The sequence below is a fragment of the Pongo abelii genome, chromosome 16 (assembly GCF_028885655.2).
Source record: "Pongo abelii isolate AG06213 chromosome 16, NHGRI_mPonAbe1-v2.0_pri, whole genome shotgun sequence".
Lineage (NCBI taxonomy): Eukaryota > Metazoa > Chordata > Mammalia > Primates > Hominidae > Pongo > Pongo abelii.
The window spans coordinates 75,099,595-75,123,698 of NC_072001.2; the positions used below are offsets into that span (position 1 = coordinate 75,099,595).

The 24,104-nt window shown below is 35.0% G+C and overlaps 1 protein-coding gene across 16 annotated transcripts in view; it reads right to left on the bottom strand.

The window, feature by feature from the left end:
- Nucleotides 1-24,104, bottom strand: part of MYO9A (myosin IXA) — a 311,747-nt gene that overhangs the window by 55,510 nt on the left and 232,133 nt on the right. For all 16 annotated transcript variants that reach the window (XM_024232451.3, XM_024232449.3, XM_054532836.2 and 13 more), the window contains 6 exons: nt 23,065-23,177; nt 18,663-18,805; nt 15,453-15,676; nt 14,840-14,956; nt 13,170-13,361; nt 10,935-10,982 (listed from right to left, as the gene is read on the bottom strand). In XM_024232451.3, the coding sequence (XP_024088219.3) occupies nt 10,935-10,982; nt 13,170-13,361; nt 14,840-14,956; nt 15,453-15,676; nt 18,663-18,805; nt 23,065-23,177 (837 nt within the window). The remainder of the gene's footprint in view (nt 1-10,934; nt 10,983-13,169; nt 13,362-14,839; nt 14,957-15,452; nt 15,677-18,662; nt 18,806-23,064; nt 23,178-24,104) is intronic.

Here is a 24,104-nt window from a genome sequence, read left to right on the forward strand (position 1 = left end):
CATGAAAAATCCTTTTGGGATTTTTCTAAAATTGGATTGAGATGATGGGAAAAGTATGTGAATTTACTGAAATCACTGAATTGTACACATAAAAAGGGATAAATTTGTGGTAAGTAAATTTACCTCAAGAAAGCTGGTTTACAATACCAATTGGTCTATTTTGTATTTGGACATTTTACCTGTACATGATTTTACAGTGGTACATGTTGATCATTTGGAATATACTGATTCACTAAATTAAACTTCCAAATGTTGACACATTTCATTATACACTAGTAGAAAGTCATAGTCCTTAACTTTATAACTGACCTCATTAGAAAACTTGGCAGATACAAGTTTTCCAAAATTTGAATTTTTGCTTGAATACACAAGTTTTATCACTGGTAATAAATACTGTCAGTTGTTTTCCTTGAAGTGACAGGATAAATGCATATGCCAAAATCTTAATGAATAGTTTAAGTAAAAATAATGTTCTATGAAAAAAGTGGCTAGAAACATGTTGCCACAAAAACTTGTTCATGAATTTTCATAGCAGCATTATTCAAACAAAAAGTAGAAACAACTGAAATGTCCTTCAATTTATAAACAGATATATAAAATGTTGTATATCCACACAACAGAATATTTGGCTTTACAAAGGAATGATGTACTGACACATGCTACAACATGGATGAACCTTGAAAACATTATGCTAAGTGAGAGAAGGCAGACACAAAAGGCCATATATATGATTTTTTAAGTCAATATGAAATGTTCAGAATAGGCAAATCCATACAGACAGAAAGTAGACTGGTGGTTGTGAGGGGCTCAGAGGAAGAGAGAAGAGGGATTGAGTGAGTGCTCTAAAAGTACAGTTTCTTTTTGGGATAATGTTCTCAAATTATATAGTGGTAAAGATTGCTTAACATAGTGAATGTACTAAAACCCACTAAATTGTATACTTTACGTAGTTAAAATGTCTAAATGGTTAAATTTTGTTATATGAATTTTATCTCAATTTTAAAAAATGCTAGATCAGCCTGCAATCTAATTGTACAAGTAATTTCTTGAGACAACCATCATATCATGGTTTTGCATCTTTCCCATTTCATTACACAGAATATTAAAGAGATGTGAATTCAAGAATCAAAACTTAATACAATTAACATTTTTATTATTTCACCTTCTTAAGTAAAGCTTCTCTATTTTTCTTAAACTATTAGTGTGTGACTGTAAAAATTATAATGCCCATTAATAAAGTTTGCAGGCACTGCCTTGATTCATGTTGATGGCAGTTTTACCCATGTTTGCTTTTGTGTCAACTCAATGAAAAAGGAAAATGATGTTTTATTATACAAAAACAGTTGTAATATCATAAAACCCCTAAAAGTCTACCAGAAACCCCTGTAGACCACACTTTGAAACACTGGATCATATATAAACTAGACATAGACTCGAGTTTATATAGACTATATATGTTTATAAATGATCTAGTACAAAAGGATATATGTGATACTGTTAACTATAGTGATTATCCGTGCTGAGATAAAACACTCAATAGTAAGTGTAACATGACTGGGTGTGGTGGTGTGTGCCTGTAGTCTGAGCTACTAGGGAGGGTAAGGTGGGAGGATCACTTGAGCTCAGGAGTTTGAGGTTGGTCTGGGCAACAGACCCCATCTCTTAAATAAATAAATGTATGTATGTAACACAAAGTTTTTTTTTTTTTAAACCTGTATATGAAACACTTTAAAACCCTCTTGAAGGACACAAAAATAGACTTAATCAGAAGAAAAGATTCAAAATAATAAAGACGTCAGTTCTCTCTACATTAATTTATAAATATAAGGTAACAGAAATAGAAGTACTAATAGATCTTTTTTCTGCTCAAACTAGACAATCAAATAGTTGGAATGGCTCATGACTATTTAGATCAACTAATGAAACAGGATAAAAAAGATCCAAGCGGGCCGGGCGCAGTGGCTCATGCCTGTAATCCCAGAACTTTGGGACGCCGAGGCGGGTGGATCACAAAGTCAGGAGTTTGAGATCAGCCTGACCAACATGGTGAAACCCCATCTCTACTAAAAATACAAAAATTAGCCTGGCATGGTGGCGCACACCTGTGGTCCCAGCTACTCAGGAGGCTGAGGCAGGAGAATAACTTGAACTCGGGAGGCGGAAGCTGTGGTGAGCCGAGATTGCACCACTGCACTCCAGCCTTGGCAACACAGTGAGACTCTGTATCAGAAAACACACACACACACACACACACACACACACACACACACACACACACACACACACACACACAAAACAAGCATAATGGGAAATTTAGAATGTCAAAAGGGTGACATCTCAAAGTTGATAAGTAAAGATGGACTTTAAAATAAATGATGTTGGTAGCCATCGATAAGAGGCAAAATTAGATTCATATCTCACACTGCACACCAGTACAATTCCATAAAGATCGCAATTTAAATGTAAAAAATGTGACCACTAAATTATTGGAAGAAAACACTGAGAATTCCTTTATAACCCTGAAGCGAGGAAAGTCTTAACTATGACTCAAAATTCAGAAGCTATGAAAAAAAAAAGATTCACAAGTTTAATTTCTTAAAAATCTTCCACATGACAAAAAATATCATAAGCCAAGTGAAAAGACAACTGACAAACCAGGAAAACACACTTTCAACTTATATCACAGACAAAGGGTAATCTCCCTAATGTAGAGTTGCTACAAATTGAGAAGGAAAAGACCAACGCCAAAAGAAAAATGAGTAACGAACAAAAACATACAGACTGCAGTTAAAAAAAAAAAAAAGCAAATGGTACTTGAGCATAAGAAAAGATATTCAATCTCACTGACAGTAAGAGAAAAGCAAATAAAAACTGTGTAGAGATACAAACTACAAAATGAGACTACCTCTATTACAGAGAAATGAAGCAATATTTATCAAAATAACAAATGTATTCACCCTATGACCCAGTAATTTCAATTCTAGGAATCCATCACACACACATACAGACATGGTTATTCATTGTGTCACTCTTTGTAATAGCAGACTAGAAGCAGCCTAATAGTCCAGTAAGGAATGGTAGCCAGCTGTGAAATAGATTTCTGTGTATAGCTACTGTATTAGTTTTCTATTGCTGCTGCCACAAATTACCATAAATTCAGTGGCTTAAAACACCTATCATTTGTTATCTCACAGTTCAGTAAGCTAGAAGTCTGACACTTCTCAGAGTCAGAGACTTTTAGTCTCACCAGGCTAAAATCAGATATCGACAAGGGCGTGTGCCCTTCTGGATGCTCTGCAGAACAATCTGCTTCCAATCTCATTCAGATTGTTGGTAGAATTCAGTTCCATGTGGTTGTTGGACTGAGGTCCTATTTCCTTGCTGACTATTAGCTGGTAGTTGTTCTCAGCCTGTAGAGGCCACTCACATTCCCTTGCTCAACACCCTCCTTTCTCCATCTTCAGAGACATCAAAAGAGGATTGAGTCCTTCTCATGCTTGTATTTCTCTGTCTTCTACTACCTATGTCTCCTGCATCATCTTCTACCTCATCTCTCTGACTGACTCTTCTGTCTTCCTCTTCAGCTTTTAAGAGCCTATGTGGTTACACTGGGCTCATCTGCATAATCCAAAATAAACTGTTAGGTTAAACTGAGTTGATTAGCAATCTTAATTTCATCTGTGAAGTCCCTTCACAGCAGTACCCAGATTATGTGTGAATGAATAACCAGGTGACAAGACCCTTTGAGGGAACATCTTTAGAATTCTGCCTACCATAGATAGAGAAGGGTCTTCTGAATATATTGTTCAATGATAAAAGCAAGGCACAAAAGAGTACTATGCTGTTATTATATAACATGCTACATTTTATGTGAGAAAGGATAGCAAATAAGTTTATACTGGAGAAAGAAACACTAGAAAGTTATAACAAAAATTTACCACTAGAAGACAAAGGGGGTTGGAGTTAGACTTCTCAGTATATATACTTTAAAAAAAAGTTTGAATGGTAAAAATATATCTATTAGAAAAAACACTGTAAAAATAAATTATATCAGTGCAGGCTAAGGAATTCTTCTTTTATTCAATAGTTCTACTCTCATTTAGTTTGATGTTCTAATTATCACAAATTTGTCCAGTGGGACTTCCTTTGAGCTAAGTAAATAAAAAGGGAATGTTTGTCTTTAGAGCAAAAATTCAACTAATAAATGCAGAATGACTGATGGAATTTTTAAAAATCACTATTTAGCAACCATCACAGCAATTGATTCAGTCAAGAATCATCAAGTAATAACAAAACTAGTAAGAGTTTGAGGAATAAGAGGATATTTATTTACATGGTCTGAAGTATATCCCCACAAGATAATAATTACAAGGGAAAATAGTATCTTTGCTGAGTTTTCTGAAACATCCTTGCAGATATCAACCACAATAGGACAAACAGATATCATATATCTCCTGATATCACACAATGAAAAATCACAGCATTTCTTCTGTGATGTTTCATGCCAAAAATGTGTAACCTGAATCTAATCATGAGGAAATATAAGACAAACTCAAATGGAAAAACATGCTATAAAATAACTGACCTATGTTCTTCAACAATGTCAATGTCATGGAAACTAAGAAGGCTAAGGAACTGTTCTTGATTAAAAGAGATTAAAAAGGTATAACAATTAAGTGTAAGAAATATCTTGTCAAAAAGGAACAATACTGGGACAAACGGTGGAATCTAAATAAATCTGGGTTAAGGGATACGGTTTATTTGTACTTCTCTTGCAACTTTTCTATAACGCTGCAATTATATTATGTCAAACAAAAAGAAGGGGAGAGGAGCGAATGGAAGGAAGGCAAAACCAAAATGAAACAAAAAGAACTGATCCAGGACAGTGAGACAATTACGGCTGCTAGAACAAGTTGGCAGAGAGTAATGAAAAATAAGGCTGGACAGTAGTGTAGCAGGGACCATGAAAGTCTTTCAAGTCACTCAACATTTACTCATTCAATTAAACATTTATAGATGCTTACTATGTGTCAGGAACTGGCATGAACTTGTTGTGGAAAAGAATGCTAACTGCCTACTAATATCCATTCTTTCTTTCTTCCTTAAATACAGATTTCCCAAGCCCTATCTGGGCATGTGACAATCTATTTAAACTTTACTTCTCAGCTTCTTTTGCATCTATAAATGGCTGCATAAGTAGCTCTGAATGATGAAATGTGAACATATGTGATGAGTGACACTTCCAAGCCATGCCTAACATTATGGGCTCTCTTGTCCTTTTTTCTGTCCTGCAAGCTAAGATGGGAATCAAGAAATTGAGACCTGAAGCAGTGATTTTCAAAGTTTGTATTACTTTCATGGTAAAAAAAAAAAAAAAAAAAAAGTGGTGAAAGTTCCAAAGTATAGTGGAAGCACAAAGAAAGGAGTAATTAAATGGTTCCATAGGAAAAAAGGTGTCATAGAGGGAATGCTTGAGATGAATACAAAGAACTGAGCAAAGACATAAAAAAAAAGAATGATATATTTAGGGAATAGTAATTGTTTCTATTTAAGCTGGAAAATATGCAACAATAGCCTTTAAGACTTTTTAGAGTCATGTGTATACAGGGGTATACATGTACATATATATTCGATAAAATAAAAAGTAATGTAAGAGATTTGGTACTGATACAAGAATAAACACATCAATGAATAAAAAGAGAGACTAAAAATTTAAATCCAAATACATTAAGATGTGAGTATACAGTTGTCTCTCAGTAGCTGTGGGGAATTAGTTCCAGCAACCCCCTGCAGATACCAAACTGCAGATGCTGAAGTCCCTTATATAAAATGGCACAGTATTTGCATATTATTTAGACATATCTGCATATCCTTCCATATACTTTATAGATTACTTACAATGCCTAATACAATGCCTATACATCACTCCATTTGTGTGGATTCACTCAATGGACAGCAAATTCAAGTTCGCTTTTTGGAACTTTGTGGAATTTCTTTTTCTAAATATTTTGGATTCATAGTTGGTTAAACCCATGGATGTGCTGGGCCAACTGTACTATAAAAATGGTATTTCAAACCAGTGAAAAAGAAACATATCATTCAACAGTGGGCAGACAACTGATATACTATTAAAGAAAAAAAGCATCATCCTTTGGTGCCTTGGTCCATAACTCGATCTTGAGACTAAAATAAATTCAAGAATGGTTAAATATTTTTGTAGGAAAAAAATGAAATAATAAACATACTAGACCAGGTGTGGTGGCTCATGCCTGTAATCCCAGCACTTTGGGAGGCTGGGGCAGGAGAATCATGAGCCCAGGAGTTTGAGACCAGACTGGGCAACATGGTGAGACCCCATCTCTACAAAAAATGAAAAAACATTTAGCTAGGCATGATAGGTGTGCGTGTGGTCCCAGCCACTCAGGAGGCTAAGATGGGAGGACTGCTCGAGCCCAAGAGGTCAAGGCTGCAGTGAGATGTCATTACGCCACTGCACTTCAGGCTGGGCAACAGAGCGAGACCCAGTCTCAAAAAAAGAAAAGAAAGAAAGAAAATGTACTGGAAAAAAGGTATGAATGGACAGGTATGGTGGCTCACACCACCCAGTACTTTGGGAGGTTGAGGTAGGTGAACTGCTTGAGCCTAGGAGTTTGAGACCAGCCTGGGCACCATGGTGAAACCCCATCTCTACAAAAAATACAAAAAAGTTGGCTAGACATGGTGGTGCACTACTTGGGATGCTGAGGTGGGAGGGTCACTTGAGCCTGGTGAGGTTGTGAGGCTGCAGTGAGCTGTGATCATGCCACTGCACTCCAGCTTGGGTAACAGAGTGAGACCCTGTCTCAAAAAGAAAAAAAAAAAAAGAAAGAAGAAAGTAAAAAAAAAAAAATGGTAAAAATTATGTAAATAATTTATCTAAGAAGGACAAAAAACTCCAGTAGCATAAAGAATTTAAAGGAATTAAAATTAGTAATAAATAAATCTACTATAAACAAAGTAACAACATAATTCCACTCAGAATATCCTGAAAACAGAGGAGGAATGTATGTGTAATATATATGTGTATAAAATATATATAATCATTTATATATAAATGATTTTATAGGGACACTGTATTTCTGGAATACCACCAAAAAACGGTATCGCTGGGAAGAAGGGCTGGGAAAGAGGTCTACTTTATAATGTATATAATTTTAAATTATGTTTATGTGACTTTCTCAACTGAAAAAACTTAGTTCAAAATTTATGATGATAAAACAGAACTAGACCAAGAATGCCATTAATCTTGATTGACACCATTGCCTCTATCAAACCATACTGGCACAAGAAGATTGGCAGTCATTTTTTTTCTTAAGAAATTAAGTAAATAATCAACTAACTTAAAAAAAATCAAGGGAGGAAGGAAAAAAAATACTTCAACTCATGGTTCATCCATCCTAGTTTCATAATATGGCCTTGCTCTATGGTATCTCAAATATTCCCAGATAATAACATCTTCTCTCACAGATATCCTTCTAATTATAAATCACACAAACATTATTTTCCTCTACTAAACTCTAATATTAAAGTTGTTTTCATTAAAATTTTCATTAAAAATTACTTTATTCTGTAGGTAGAAGAGAGGACTTGCTATGTTCCCAACACACAGAAACGATACTCACGGTGATACATTCCCCAAATACCCTGACTTGGTCATTACACATTTTATTTATGTAACAAATACTCATGTGCCCTCCAAAATATGTAAAATATATGTCAATTTAAAAATTAGTTTATTCTGAATGGATATAATATGAACCTCTGATCAAAAGGTATACAAAGCAAAATAAGTCTTTTTCCTGTCTCTGTACCCCAGCTGTCTAGTTCCTCTTTATAGAAATAATCACTGCTATCAGTATACTCCCAGATATTTTATATGTGTGTATATGTCTGTGTGTGAGTACAGATATTAAAATTTTTAAAAATATATGCAAATATTGGCTTTCTATACAGTGTTTAGCCCTTATACTTTTTTTTTCTTTTTTTGCGCAAATAGTAGCTTTCTATAGTGTTTAGCCCTTGTACTTTTTTTTTTTCTTTTTTTGAGACAGGGTCTCGCTCTGTCGCCCAGGCTGGAGTGCAGTGGCGCAATCGTGGCTCACTGCAATCTCCACCTCCCAGGTTCAAGCGAATCTCCTGTCTCAGCCTCCCAAGCAGCTGGGATTACAGGCGCCCACCACCACACCTGGCTAATTTTTTTTTGTATTTTTAGTAGAGATGGGGTTTCGCCATGTTGGCCAGGCTGGTCTCGAACTCCTGACCTCAGGTGATCCACACCTGCCTCAACCTCCCAAAGTGCTGGGATTACAAGCGTGAGCCACCGCGCCTGTCCAGCCCTTGTACTTTTTACTTAACAAAACATCTTGGTGAATGTCCCCTTTTCCTTTAATGTTATGCTACATCCTATTATATAGATGTATCTAATTTATTTAATCATTTCCCAATCTATTTAGGTTGTTTTCAGTCTTTTGCCATTACAAACTCTTCTTCAATAAAGAACCTCATACATGTCAGCATGTTACTGTGAAAAAATGTGATTGATATGCCTACTAAACAAATTCTTAGATATGTTATTGCTGGGTCAGTTTTTTTTTCCTTTAACATTTTTAAGGTTTTTAATACATCATTGCTAAAGTACATTCTCCAAGAAGATTATGCAAATTACACTCCTATTTGTATTATTGAAAAATCTGTCTTATGTTTCCAAACTCTAGGTAACCAATTTATTTTCAGCTTTGTTCATTGATGGAAAAAGTAGAAAATCACTGTTACTTCACTTTAATTTGACTGCTAATAAACATTTATTTGTGTATTTCTAGACATTTCTATGAATTGCACTTATTATAGTTCCTGAATTATAATAAAATAGTTGTTGAATAAATGTATTCATATTCTTGTACATTTTTATTTTGAAGTGTTGTTCTTTCCCTTATTGATATGAATAACTAATCTTTTAAGGCTTAAAGCGTATAAAGTGCCTAAACATATCTGTTAGTAACAGGTTCTCTGTCTTCCCTACCCTTTCCTTTGTATACAATCTCATTTATTTTCACAAAAATCTCAGTGGTGGGTGGCATTATTCCTGCTTTATAGATGAGGACATTGAGACTCAGAGCTTAAGTTGTCCAATGTTTCTCAATGAGAAAATCCTCTTGGAGAACCAAAGCAAACCAGGCTAAGGAGTTAGGTATACTACTTTCAAAATTCTGTACTTGTGAAAAGGCAGAAACTTCGCAATAGGCAAATAATCTATAAAACAGTCAGATCGCACTTCTAACACAGATAGTGGAAAAGCTACAAGTAAGGATGTAAAAGATTTGGGAATTTTGTTTACAAGCAAGAGGGGATGATTTATAATCCTGAACATTAGTAAGGTAGATGATAAATATTCTACAATTAGAATTTGCAATTTTTGGCAGGGTTGAATCCAGGTTTTGTAGGCCGTAAAGTTTAAAGTTTCCAGAGGAAAGTAAAGAAGATAGGGGGAGGAGGGGAAGTGGGAAGTGATGGCAGCAAATGTAGCTTAAACAGAAGGAACCAGGGGGAGAGTAGCAGGAAATGAAGCTTAGAGAGGCAGTCACGCTCAAGATCATGTCAAGCCTTGTAGGCATGGTAAGAACTTTGGGTTTCATTCTGACAAACACTGGAAATCACTAAACAGTTCCGAGTAGAGAAAGGATATGATTTGATTTTTATGATTAAAAAGTAACTATGGCTATTACATAGAGAACTATAATGGGAGAAGAGTATAAGAAGGTAGACCAGTATGAGACTCATAGTTCATTGGACTGTTGTGATAGCAGTGGAGGTGATGTGAAATGGTAAGGTATTCAAAATATTTTGAAGGTAGAGTCTTGATCAGACTCCTCCCGAACACCTTCATATGAACATGCAACACTTCAGCCAATCAAAGCAACTGGCTCAACATAGCAGCTTCTTCATCCACACACATTTGTACATACTGTTTTTCCCAATGGCTAGATATTGACTGTCTAAACCACTACTCACTTGTCGAGAATTAGCAAAAGTATTTTTTTCTTCTGTAAACCATTCCTTCATTTCCCCTTTCTGTATCCAACAGCACTTTGCATTATTCCTACTATAATATTTATCATACCTGACAGTAATAATTTGAAATCTTTTTACTGCCTCCACTTGTAGATTATGCATACCTTAAGGGCTTAATTCATCCTTGTAATTGCACAAATTATCATAAACCACATAATATATATGTGATATATATTTTGTATCTATGTTTCTATTGTATTATATATATGATAGATATTATATATGATGTTGTGTATATGATGATGTATATATGATAACATCATATATTGGATATATATAGATGTGTCTAATTTATTTAATCATTTCCCTATATATTTAGGTTGTTTGCAGTCTTTTGCTTTTACAAAGTCCTCTTCAATAAAGAACCTCATACATGTCAACATGTCAGCGTGAAAAAGAGTGATTGTATATATTGTGTGATTGTATATAAACATGAACAATGATAAAATTTGTTCAAATGCCTTCAGAAATGTCTATTGAATTCAAAGTATTTATAATTGTAAAATCCTAAATAACCCCTGTTTTCTTTAGAAGGGAGAGAAAACTCCTGAAGAGCTCCTTCCCCACCCCTAGTTCTGAAAAGAAATAATATTTTTTCTTTCATGAGTAAACAATTTCAGTTTTCTGCCATTTTAGGAAGCTATCATTGATAACAAGTCCAGTCATATCTAATCATTCAAATTTTTGTAAAGATATAAATATGATTATTGCCCAGGTACCTGATAAACTTATTTCATAAATATATCCACATATATATTGTATGATATACCTCAGACAACTGATCTGAAAATTACTTTTTTAATTTAAAAAAACAGATTATAACTTACCAAATCAGTTTCTTTTTTCCTTCTTTTCTTTCTTTCTGTTTTTGGCACCTGACAGGGGGACAGGAGAAATACAGAAATTGTGATAACAAAGACTAACATACTTTCTTACTTCATTGCAAATGTTAAGATACTTGCTCAACAGGTAACACAATAGTCATTTCTTTATTCTCCAAGAGGAACGTGCAGTGCTAATAAGCAAATGTGAAAAAAAAATTTAAAATCTGATAAAACATAATTGCCAATAACAGCAACAGAACGGAAGGATACTTTAGAGATTATTCTTTTTTAAACCTCAGTTCTGCCCAGAAGCCACCGCCATATTAATTTAAATGATTCTTTTATTTTAATCATTAATTGATTTTTTTTTTTTTTTGAGATGGAGTCTTGCTCTGTCACCCAGGTTGGAGTGCAATTGGCACAGTCTAGGCTCACTGCAACCTCCCCTTCCCAGGTTCAAGTGATTCTCCTGCCTCAGCCTCCTGAGTAGCTGGGATTATAGGCACACACCACCACACCTGGCTATTTTTGTATTTTTTGAGACCGGCTGGTCTCAAACCCCTGACTTCATGATCCACCCGCCTCGGCCTCCCAAAGTGCTGGGATTACAGGCTTGAGCCACCAAGCCCGGCGGGTATTTTTTTTTTTTTTTTCTGAGTCGGAGTTTTGATCTGTTGCCTAGGCTGGAGGGCAGTGCTGCAATCTTGGCTCACCACAACCTCCACCTCCCAGGTTCAAGCAATTCTCCTGCCTCAGCCTCCCAAGTAGCTGGGACTACAGGCGTGTGCCACCACACCTGGCTAAGTTTTGTATTTTTAGTAGAGACGGGGTTTCACTATGTTGGCCAGGCTGGTCTCGAACTCCTGACCTCGTGATCCGCCCACCTCAGCCTCCCAAAGTGCTGGGATTACAGGCATGAGCCACTGTGCCAAGTTGATTGTTTTAAAGATTTTACTTCCCATATTTTAGCTGCAGAAAACTACCATGGAGCTAAATATAAAATACATACAAAAAGGCAACATTTGGGACATGGAAAAACTCTTTTACATATGACATTTCCTGATAACCATAGTACAGAACAATCTAAACCCAACCTTTTAAACTTAAAAACAAAGGCAGTACAAGCCTACTAAGAATCTTCTTCAGCATAAAGACCTTAACCTAGATCTAGAACTGAAGAACTTTCCAAAACTTATTTATATCTGACAACTTCAAAAATGGGATTGAAGAGGTTTTGGAAATTTAAATACATATAAGGTAGAATAACTAAAAATAAAATGGAACATAATCAATACAAAATATTGACGGTATTCTTGATATGAATAGGTATCTAATTATTTCATCTGGGGTACTGAAAAGAAACACATTGATAACTTTGTCTAAGCCTGATGTCTCTTCTGTAATATGGATTTTATAAAAATTATTTAAGGAGGCTGAAGCAAGAATTAAAATACACAACACTGAGTACAATTCTCAGGCCATAACAGGCACTCAAAATAAAAAGGTTATTATTATTATATAGACTTCCCAAAACATATTTTCCTAAAACCTAATTCAAGAATAAATATAATTTGTAGGTTTTTATAAAGAGGCCACTGGGTAATAGAATGAATCACATCTTTAACTATAACTTTTCAAAAGGAAATTCAGATACTTATCTCTTTTTTTTTTTTTAAGACGGAGTCGCGCTTTGTCACCCAGGGTGGAGTGCAGTGGCGTGACCTTGGCTAACTACAACCTCTGCCTCCTGGGTTCAAGTGATTCTCCTGCTTCAGCCTCCTGAGTAGCTGAAATTACAGGCACCTGCCATCATGCCCGGCTAATTTTTGTGTATTTAGTAGAGACAGGTTTTTGACATGTTGACCAGGCTGGTCTCGAACTCCTGATTTCAAGTTATCTGCCCATCTAGGCCTCCCAAAGTGCTGGGATTACAGGCATGAGCCCCCGCCCCACCCCGATCTCTATTAAAGCTAAGAGTATAATCTTGAGGGCAGAACATTATGTTTTAACTCAGTGAACAAAGTATTGATTGCAGACGGTTTAGAAAACATGGTCTGATAAATTATAAGACAGAATGAAGTTTGGAGGATCTAAAGTGGTGCTAAGTTGACATGTTCCCTGTAATGTTTTTCTCAAAATAAAATTTTTCTCAAATTTCTCAAATACAAGATGTCCCAAACGCTCTTAAAAAGAATTCATAATTAAATCCTTTTAGTAATCAAAATATATCACATTTACCTTTGTGGCTGTGCAATCTGAAGTCTTGAATTCATTCATATATTCATCTAAAAACACTTTAAAAGTGTTGACCCAAACTCTCACTGGAGATTCACCCAGTGAATCACGCTGCTCAAGCCTCATCGTCTTTTCCAGAATCTGTTCAAATAGTGCATAGAGGTCTTTATACCGTATGCTTTTCCCATCATCCACCTATAAGCAATAAGAAAAGAAATGTATGGTTTTATAAAGAAACTCTTTAAATATAGAGAAATGGTTACACTTGTAATGGGGTAGTATTTAGAATAAAGATTAGGATCCTGATACAATTTCTAATGAGCATGCCCATGAGGTCATGTGGTATTTGTAAACTCCCATTCTAGTATGGGATGAATGCAGAATAAAACATGCTAAATTTTAGTAAAAAACCTGACTGTAATAATTTGAGAAAGTCTTGCGAATTTCTCTCCTAAGTGTGACTTTTTAATTTTATGTAGCTATAAAGGTTATTTACATCCCTCTTAATTACTTACCTCCCCAGAAATGAACCTTGTTTAGATGGTTCTACTCTAAAACTGAAAGAATGAATACTTGAATCATTGCCTAAGGATATATTAAGTAACCAATTTATTTTTCCAAAGAAGAGTGACATGCCCACAGTAACATCATATTATTTGCAAGGAACTGAAATAGAATTTCTTTTATTTAAATGAGATCTGGAATTTTTTTTTTTTTTTTGAGACGGAGTCTTGCTCTGTCACCCAGGCTGCAGTGCAGTGGCATGATCTCGGCTCACTGCAACCTCCACCTCAAGCTATTGAATGGGTTCAAGCCATTCTCCTGCCTCAGCCTCCCCAGTAGCTGGGATTACAGGCGTGCACCACCATACCTAGCTAATTTTTGTATTTTTAGTAGAGACGGGGTTTCACCATGTTGCCCAGGCTGGTCTTGAACTCCTGACCTCATGACCTACCCGCCTCAGCCACCCAAAGTGCTGGGATTACAGGCTTGAGCCATTGTGCTCAGCCAAGTACAGTATAAATTAAAAAGCTTTCCTGATTTTTCTCTTCACAGTGAATTAAAGAATATATTGAACAATGAAAAGCCAATAAAATATGAATTCTTTTACAGAATATGATAATTCATAAACACTAATGCTTCTATAGACCAAAGCATTAATTGCACACACCAAAAATAAATTTTCTAAAACATGACCAGTATCATGTGAAAGTATAAGGTAAATCTCAAAGTGATATAAACTGATATGTAGAAATCAGTGACCATAAACTAACTGCCCTAATTCCATTAAAAAGAAAACATATAATGTATTCCTCACACAGGAAAATTAGACATTATAGCCTAGCAATAGAGCTAAAAGGATTATGAAAAGTCACAGGGAAAAACAGAATCATACCCAGGACATCTGAAGTCAGTATCTTAAAAGATGGAAAAAACAGCTGTAAGGTGGGAAAAAGCTACTGAAGGAAATTCAAGGGAGCTTTTAATCTGAAACCAGTTTCCTTGTCTATCCCTAAAACAAAAACCATTAATTTTCTGTGTCTATCCCTAAAACAAAAACAAGGAACTGGAGAAATCTCTTATGAAACATGGCTTTTGTATTATCTTCTACAGCACTATCAAATTTTTCATATGTTGAACTACTAAATATCTCCTAACATAGTCCAACTCACTGCCAATGCAGATGAATAAAAGCTGAAGATATTCTGCCGAAATTCCTTCAGGGCTTTTTTAAATACAACGTCCACTAGTGTATCCTTCTTGCTGTCTTCATTATCTAGGTCATTCACCTGGGAACCACAAAATGAGTTTTAGTACACAATCAACTAATTGAAAAGAAGTAAATACAACAGTAGGCATGTATTGTTTCTTCTACAATGACTGTCCTCAAAGTGCAAGCCACAGGCTATTATAGGACTCAGGTAAAAGTATGACTAGACAGTCAAACTATAATTACTACTCTATGATTTCTAAGGTTCCTTCTAACATTGTATGATTCTATAGTTCTGTTACAAGAAAACTCCCGTGTGCAACAAGCTGTACCTTCCCATTTGAAATTTGACAATTTTAGTAAAATTAAAGTCACTACTAAAGGCTACAACCTTAAATCCTGTCTACCCAGTCTAACTAATGCATATCCTATTATTCACACCTTTCTGGTAAAGAACAGATCATCTAAAGCATGGAAGCATATGTAATTTTGATATCTAGAGGGTATATCCTGATATACACAAGTATTCCATACACAGAGCTGCTCCAGGGCCTGACTTGGCAAATAAAGTGTACCTTTTTCAGAAGAAATTCATCCATGCTTTTTAAATCATTGACACTTGCTATGATCTGGACAGAGTCATTTTGCCAATGCATAGAATCCAAAGCCATGTTGCTAATCTTCACACTTCGCTTGCGCTTAGCCTTTGGAGAAGGTTCTTTGTTCTCTTTGAACTCCTTCCGGCAACTGCCGGGCAGTTCTGGGCTCAAAGGAGGTGTTGGGTGATATGGAGCTAATTCTACAATTCAAGATAGAAGACCCAAAAAGACACATTTAGTAAACATATTGATAATCTTCATATCCTTCTTTTTAAAGTTCCTTTAATAAGTCACTGAAGGAAACATGCAAATATATGAAAAGCAAAGTAACATTAATGTTTGAGGTTAGGCAGCTAAGCAATAAATCCAGATGGCACATTTGTACAGAAAGCGTATTTAAAAATTACCACTTTTCAAAGGGAAATGATATCATATCTCCCAAGAAGCTGAGGTCTGATATTAAAAACCTGGATAGAAATGCTTTGCAGGACATTAAGTTAGATCCCAAAGACCTCAGTCCCAAAGAAAAGAAGAGAATATACAACCATACTAGCATATTAAATGCTTACTGTTAACAAAGTCACAGCTTTGCTACATGTTTGAAACAATATGTGTAGCTATATACAAGTCCAACAAACCAGTGGAGTTTGATAATTATTATTATTTCTTTACTACAGTCTAAAGTCCTGAATACTTCTGTGATAACATTTGGTGATTGCTGGCAACCTGTTAGGGAGCCAAGTAACTCAACTGGCTTACTTCTGCTTGGGTCTCTTCAGCATTTAGGATTTTCTTAAACATCCCCCAAATAACTGTCAATTTATTTTCTCTCCAATAACAGAGAAATTAGGTTCTATGTAGCCCATTACAATTTAGAACTAGACCAGATTTGCCAAACCCTATCTGGAGCTTGATGAGAATGTTTACCTCCTCTCATTTCACATGCTTGTCTTCCCAATGTGTATGCTCTTTACCCTCTGTCCAATGGTATATCCTGTTTCTATCCAAACTAACTTTGATAATAAAGGAAAAAAGTAGCCCCCTACATGCTAAATACCACCTCAGGCAGGAACTGAGAGAAACCCAATCTCAACTATGACACAAGAGTAAAGAATATAAAGATACAGGATACAATTATATTCAAACATATATCAATTGATTTTAATTCTATTATACAGCTTAGATATATTATCTAATTATTTTATTTAGCAAAGTCAATATCTTTCTTATTAATAAATGTTTACTAAAGAAATTATCCATAATCCCGTATTAGCATTAAAAACAAGGCCTACCTTAATACATTTTTTCCAAATATAAATAAAAAGCTATAATCCTAAGTTTTATACATGTGTCATTATGAAGCAAACACACAACAAAGTCTGCTTGTAATATGAATTTTCAATTAGAGTTTATACTTCTTTCTTGAGAATTAGCAGCAAAGAATATAATTGTGGGAAATAAAAAACCTAGAAGGATGACTGTCAACCAGACAAGATATAAGAAATTGATAACCTTAGTCACTCAATAGTAGGGAATTCCCAGTTTCCCATATCTGTAGTATTCATTTAACTTGTTATTGGTTTGATTCACATCCATTTCTCAACTGATAGAGGCAAAGCCATAAGATACAAAAACAGGGGTCTAACTACCTTTCCACCATTCTTTCCTCTGGCATAGAGAGCTCAAGCCCATCCATCCCTCTGGGAAGCTTGATGATCTTTCCTCCTTGTTTCTCTATTTTATCCTAGATATGAGAAGATTTTGGTTTCTTATTGTAACTAGGTCTGTTCTATCCTGCCTTAAGCTTTCTTCCGAGGACCTCTTTCTATTTTAGTCAATGCTGGTATTTCACCCACATTACCATATATCCACCTTGGATGTACATCCCTGTTGAAGAAGTTGGTATCTTTACATAGTAGCTAAAAACTCTCAGGCATACCTGAGAAAAGGGCTTGAGAAGAAGCAGTAGTCTTCTAACATTAGGATAACTTGGAGAGTAAGTAATTTTCCCATTTAGAGAGGTCAGTTTTCTGAACGATGAACTAACTGTTGAGTACTTCTCAAATGTGTAATGCTGCATGCCCAGAAAGTTAAAATAAGAGCTATGGGACTGGGCATGGTGGCTCATGGCTGTAATCCCAGCACTTTGGAAGGCTGAGGTGGGAGGATAGGTTGAGCCCAGAAGTTAAGAGGTTACAGTGAGCTATGATCACACCACTCCAGCCTAAGCAACATAGGGAAACCTTGTCTCTAAAATTGAAAAATAAGAGCTATTATAAAGTGCCAGGCATCTGCTAGGTACTGAAACATAGCAAGTACTTAATATACAATACAGTGGTTAAGACTGTGGACTCTGGAGCAGGACTGCCTAGATTCAACTCTTAGCTCTTCCAGTTACTATATGTGCATAAATAAATAACTTTTCTTTTTTATTTATTTATTTGAGACAGGGTCTCACTCTTTCTCCCACAAGTGCAGTGGTGTGATCACAGCTCACTGTAGCGTCAACTTCCCAGACTCAAGAGATTCTCCTACCTCAGCCTCCCAAGTAGCTGGGACTACAGGCACATGCCTCCATGCCTGGCTAATTTTTGTATTTTTTGTAGAGAAGGGGTTTCACCATGTGCCCAGGCTGGTACTGAACTCCTGGACTCATGTGATCTGCCCACCTCAGCCTCCCAAAGTGCTGGGATTACAGGTGTGAACCATCGTGCCTGGCCTAATAAAAAAAATTCTCTGTGCCTGAGTTTTCTCATCCATAAATTGGGAATAATAATCACACCAACTCTCAAAAAACTGTTGTGAGGAGCAACTGACTTAATAACCACAACATGCTTACCACAGTGCCTTGCATGTAGTAAGCACTCAAATATTAGCTGCTATTAGTTATAACCAGTAATACATATTTGTTAAATGAATGAATAATGGCTACATTTTTATAGTTTAGAAAATTAAGGCTAACCTATGATACATAGTCATTTTTGAGGTGGTTGCTGCTTCATTGTTTTGTGATGCATTTTTTGGGAACTTCTATTGTAGGAAAAATGTAACTTTATTTTTTAGTTAAGGAAGGATTAGAACATCCAGCCAACAGAATTGACATTATGAATACTACAGGAATAGCAAACTTTCAGAAAGAGTGAACAGAAATTATGAACACAAGTTCCACCCTTTGGTCACTTTTACCATCTGGAAACTGATGAGCTGGAATCACATCTGTGCCTGCAAAGAGTGGCGAAACCTCTGACTGGGTAGTAGGTTTCACTCTGGTAGTCTTCTTCTCCCCTTGTTTCCCTTTGGCCCAGAATCTCATCTTAGCTCTCTGAGGTCTGTTTAAAGAAATAAAGGTAAAAATGGAAATTAGAGTATCTCAGTGATAATATTTGTATATATCACTTTAAGCTTTACAAATCTTCTATGTATATTAGCTCATTTAAGCTTCACATTTAAATTAAGTGTATTTATCTTTACTTTTGCATTTAAACTTCACCTGAAAGGTGAAAAATTATTTAACTTCTCTGGGTTTTGTTATTTCTATATTCAGATGAGGAAACATCTTGAATACAGAAATAACAAAACCCAGAGAAGTTAAATATTTTTTCTAAGATGAAACAGCCACAAAGCAGTGGAGCTAGAATTCTAACTCAAGTTTTCTAACTCCTAAACTGGTTTATTTTCATTCTTGTCCCCCATCCAGCTTGGATTTAGTATATACACAATTTAACAACAAAGAAAATACTTTTTAAAGAAATCACTAATAATCCTACCACTCTAAAAAACATTAGTTTACCTTCTTTTTTCATTTCCTTCCAGTCTTTATTCATAAGTATGGCAAGTTTTACATCACTGTTATCATGATGCACATAGCATTTTAAATCTTTCCACTCACCATTACATAATAAAAGCTTTAATGTCACTATTTACATTCATGAGTTATTAGTATTATTAACAGCCACTTATTTGAACTTGTATCTTTCTCCAGGCACAGTGCTTACAAAATTAAATTACAATTTCAACTTTGCTTTTTTCTTTTTTCTTAAAGAACAGGTGATCGTAACAACTTTGCTTTTAACAAACTACTATAAATATGTTACAGGTGAAAAACTGGAGACATACATTAGGTAACTTTCCCAAAGTTTCACAGTGAGTGAAAAATTCAGAACCACATCTATTATATTGTATTGCCTCTTCTTAGTGCTTATACACGCTTTCATCATATACATCAAAGAAGTACCTTGCGATAACAATGGCATGTAGTTACTGATCATATATTACGTATTCTAACCTCATAGTTGGGGGTTTATTTGTAAATTAATTTATCTGTTCATTTGTCTGTTCAATCATTCAATTAAAAAATTTTGAATATGTACTAGGTGACAGGTACTATGCCTTATATATGATATTCCTAATTTCACAACTACCGTGATAAACAGTATTATCCTTACTTTACACATGAGCAAACTAAGGCTTAGAGGCCTGATGGAGATGGAAGTTAAAATCAAGTCTATCTGGTTTTGAAGCCCATGCACTCTTTCTTTCTTTTTTTTTTTTTTTTTTAAAAAAAAAAAGCTTATTACTAAATTCATATATTTATACATTAAAAAGAGAAATTGTTCTACAAGACTTACTAAAAACAACAGTATCTCTCTGCCACGCTCACCCCATTTTCTGCTCCCTAGAGGCAACACTTTTGAATTGCTTTAACTAATTCTTCTGATATTTAGTGTGCTTCTGTAACTATCATACTCATGGACACAGATAATGATTAGGCATGTTCCACCATTCCAGTCCTAACCATAAACATGTGCCCCCAAAGAACTATACTGTAATTTTAGTTAGATCAATATTCAGTATTTACTTTTAATAATATTCAGTATTTATTTTTATTATGTAAATAATATTCACAGTTGAGGGATGTAATTCCCTAAATGATCTACTTTATTCTAGAGGATTTTTAAAATTTGCTCATGAAAACTGTTTGATTTTTCATTTGCTTACTTTTCTACATACAATTCACTTCCACGTGTTTCCCCATTTGTATCAACTCTCAATACATTCAAATATATTAGGTATTTTATCAGTTTCATCTTATTGAAAAAAATCTCTCCCAGAGCCTTCTAACTTGCTCCAATTTGGAGTGGTTTCCCTCATTGCCTGCTGTGCAGTTGTCATTTGAAAAGCTACTTTCGTCATTATAACAGATTCCTTTTGTCTCTTTTGTTTCATAACATGTCTTTTGGTATGGGTCTATTTTCATCCATTATGTTAGGCAATCAGTGGCGTCTTCGAATCTGGAAAATTGTGTCCTTCAGTTCTGTAAAATTTGGCTGAATTACTTTTTAAATAATTTATCCTCCGTTTTCTTGGTTCTATCTTTCCAAAGTTCCTACTATTGGGTCATTGGATCTCCCGAATGGAGCCTCTAATATTCCCATCTCTTCCATTTCTTCATTTTTTGCTCAACATTCTGAGATATGTCCTCAAATTTCCTTTTGATTCTTGAGTTGCTCCTTTATTTCATCATATTTTTAATTTTCAAAGCTCTTTTTATTATGAATGTTTCTCTTTCATGCACCATTTGGTTTCATGAATACAATTGTATTTGTTACGCAAAAGGTCTGTTGATAGTTACATTTGTCTATCTTGAAGTGTTCTATTCCCTGTATAGTTTATTTCTTCTAAGATGTATTTTATCTGTTAATTTTGGTTTCTTCAATATAAGGTATTTCCTCAAATGTATGGTGATCAGTGGTATGTGATTATTATTCAAAGTAGGGTTAAAAAAAAAAAAAAAAAAAGAGGCTGCTTGGAAGCTCTAGTGTGCCTTGGTGGGGCTGCTAAAGTATGGTCTTCCTTACAGGGTTATCTGGTTGGTTGACTTTGCAGGGAGAGCTCCTGATAGTAATATATTCAGGTTTTTCCTTAAGGGCTGGACAGAAGTCCCCAAAACTCTTTGAACCATTTGCTTAGAACCATTTGCTTAGAGGGTATGGGAAATGAAGAAGGCTGGCAAATCTTAACATTCTGTATATAAACAGTCATTAAATCCCTATGTTCCAAATGTGTGCCCCAGCCCTCAATTGTATCTAGTAAACTCCAGGTCCAGAGATACTCTGTTTTATACTTTCCAGATAATAAATTTCTTGTTCTGCTGTAATTGGGGAAGGTCAGCCAGCTAGATGTATCTTTCTCAGCTTTACTTAGCTGGATTAGGATTTGGCCTTCTAGTATGTATTAACATATTTAAAATTTAAAGTCCATTTACTTTTTGGATTCCACAGTTTTATTGCAGTTGTTTTCACTTCTAAGTTTTTTTGAGGAGGAGAAGAGTCCTTTGTAGATTTTGTCATTTTAGCAATTGTGGGGGAGGACGTGGAAACTAAATACATATAATCTATTATTTCCAGATTTATGTTCTTCTACTGTGTCACATCTTATTTCTCAATATTTGGTTTCTAGTATTACCTGCTCTGGATTTGGGTTACCTTAGATTATACCTCTACAGTCAGTGAAAAAGTGGTCTTTAATATGGTTATGAACCAGAAAAATTTCAACATAATCTTGTAAGTTTTTGGCGAGGCCCAAATGCTTATACAACATAATGAGGGACAAAGATATTTATTTGAAAAATAAAAATTCCATAAGCTCTCTTAAAGAGAACAGAATTATCTCCTGAAAGGCCTTTTCAGTTCCATTTCTAAAATGACTACCTCAGAACAGAATCCAAGTCCAAAGCTGGCACCTATTTTCAATCTTATTTAGTCTCATCCTCTTTTACAACGAAATACCATAAGTCATATAACAATTTGGAGACTTTCCCCAAATCATACTGCTAAGTATAGAGGGAGATAAAGCCCATTATATTGAAGGGAACCAGTATGTGCCACCCCAAAATATTCCTCTTTGAGATAAATATTTTAAAGCTAAAGGCAATTAAGAAGTAGATGCAGAAAAGCTCTCTACACTCCCCTGTTCGCCTAAAAGCAGGATATAAATTTGTAAAGGTGTTCTTTCTTCCCTCTCTACCAACAAGGACAGAAGTTAATCACTGGAGACAGTGTAGACCTTTATCAGCTAGAAATGACATCACAGGAATCTACCAACTTCACTCCGTTAGTTACCCCATAAATTTACCTTCCCACAGTTTTGTTACCTTTGGAAGCCTGAAACTGCTTATCTTTGTCTTGTCACTTCTCTAAAATTAATTGTTCATTGTTGAAGACAATGTATAAGCCAGATTCCTAAACCACTGTTTTGAGTTACCTTTCCTCTGCATGATGTGCATGCACTGTATGCGCTAATTTGCGTATTTTTCTCTTGTTAATCTGTCTTTTGTTACAGGATTCTGTCCCAACTATGAACTTATGAGGGTTGAGGGAAATTGTTCTTTTCTTCTCTTCAATACATATCTTAACTACTATGTGCCTATAAACAGTAGGTACTTACCATTTCTTGAAAAATTGGTAAATAAGTTTAATTTCAAAAATGGCCTATCAATTATGGTTTTTAAAAAAAGCTCAGTACTTAACTATAGTCAATTATCAAATAAAATTATATTACCCCTGTTAACTCTGTGTATACTTTATACCTTATATCTGAATCTGAAGCCTTCTGTCTCACTGCCAACTTGGTAATCTCTCCTTGAGACATAGTCTTATGAAGCTTTGCTTGTTCATCAACTGACGAAAATCGCTGTGATGTCTGTAATAATTACATATGTGAAAGATTTAATGCCAAGTAAATATATGATAGCACTGTAATTAAAATTTGGGTTACAGAATTACTTGAGCTATTTAAAAACACACAAAACATTCATATTATTCAGAGATTCATTGAAATAATAGAGCCCACTGAAAACTCTATATAAAGTAATCTGAAATAAAGAGGACTTGGTCAATGAAAATAAACAGGATCTACCAGTTCATATTTTCTGACAATTTAAAAAAGAATCTCAAGTGGAAAGGCAAGAAAGTGAAAACCATTTAAAGATAGAGACAAAAGATGCAGGATCTAATAAATCTAGAATGCTAAGTATTGTTTTTCAAATCTCCTTTTATTTATCCCAAAAGGTGATTACTTTTATGGCTTAACTTGCTATTATAAATTCTTCATATATCTAATCAATAATTTAAAAGAGATGGAATATGCAATGATTTTTAAAGAGCCAAAAGATGACAGAATAAAGGCTCATTATTTATTCAAATTTAGAACATTATTAATGTTCTAAATTATAAACAACTTATAAGGCTATCAAACTGTGACCTGATTTTTCATTGGCAGTTCTTGTTCCATTTGTTTAAAATGTGTCCCTCTAAAGACAATCCTGTTCTGAGGAGAGAATTTCTTGTTATCTATTCAAGTCATTTCCTAATATTTCATTTTTCTGTAGTTATAATATTCTTTCTTTAGCCTTTTGGTCTGCCTGACTATAGCCTTATTAACAGAAAGAGGAAATACCTCAAGTTAGCAAAGATGAAGTAACAGGGATCTGGTCTACCCTCTTACCTGAAACCAACAAAAAACCCAGACAAAATAATATGAAACCACAATGTTTAAAACAATGGACAGATATCCCTGAGGGATGGGAAAAAAAGGAAGTATGTTCTACACTTGTCCCATCTTACTGCC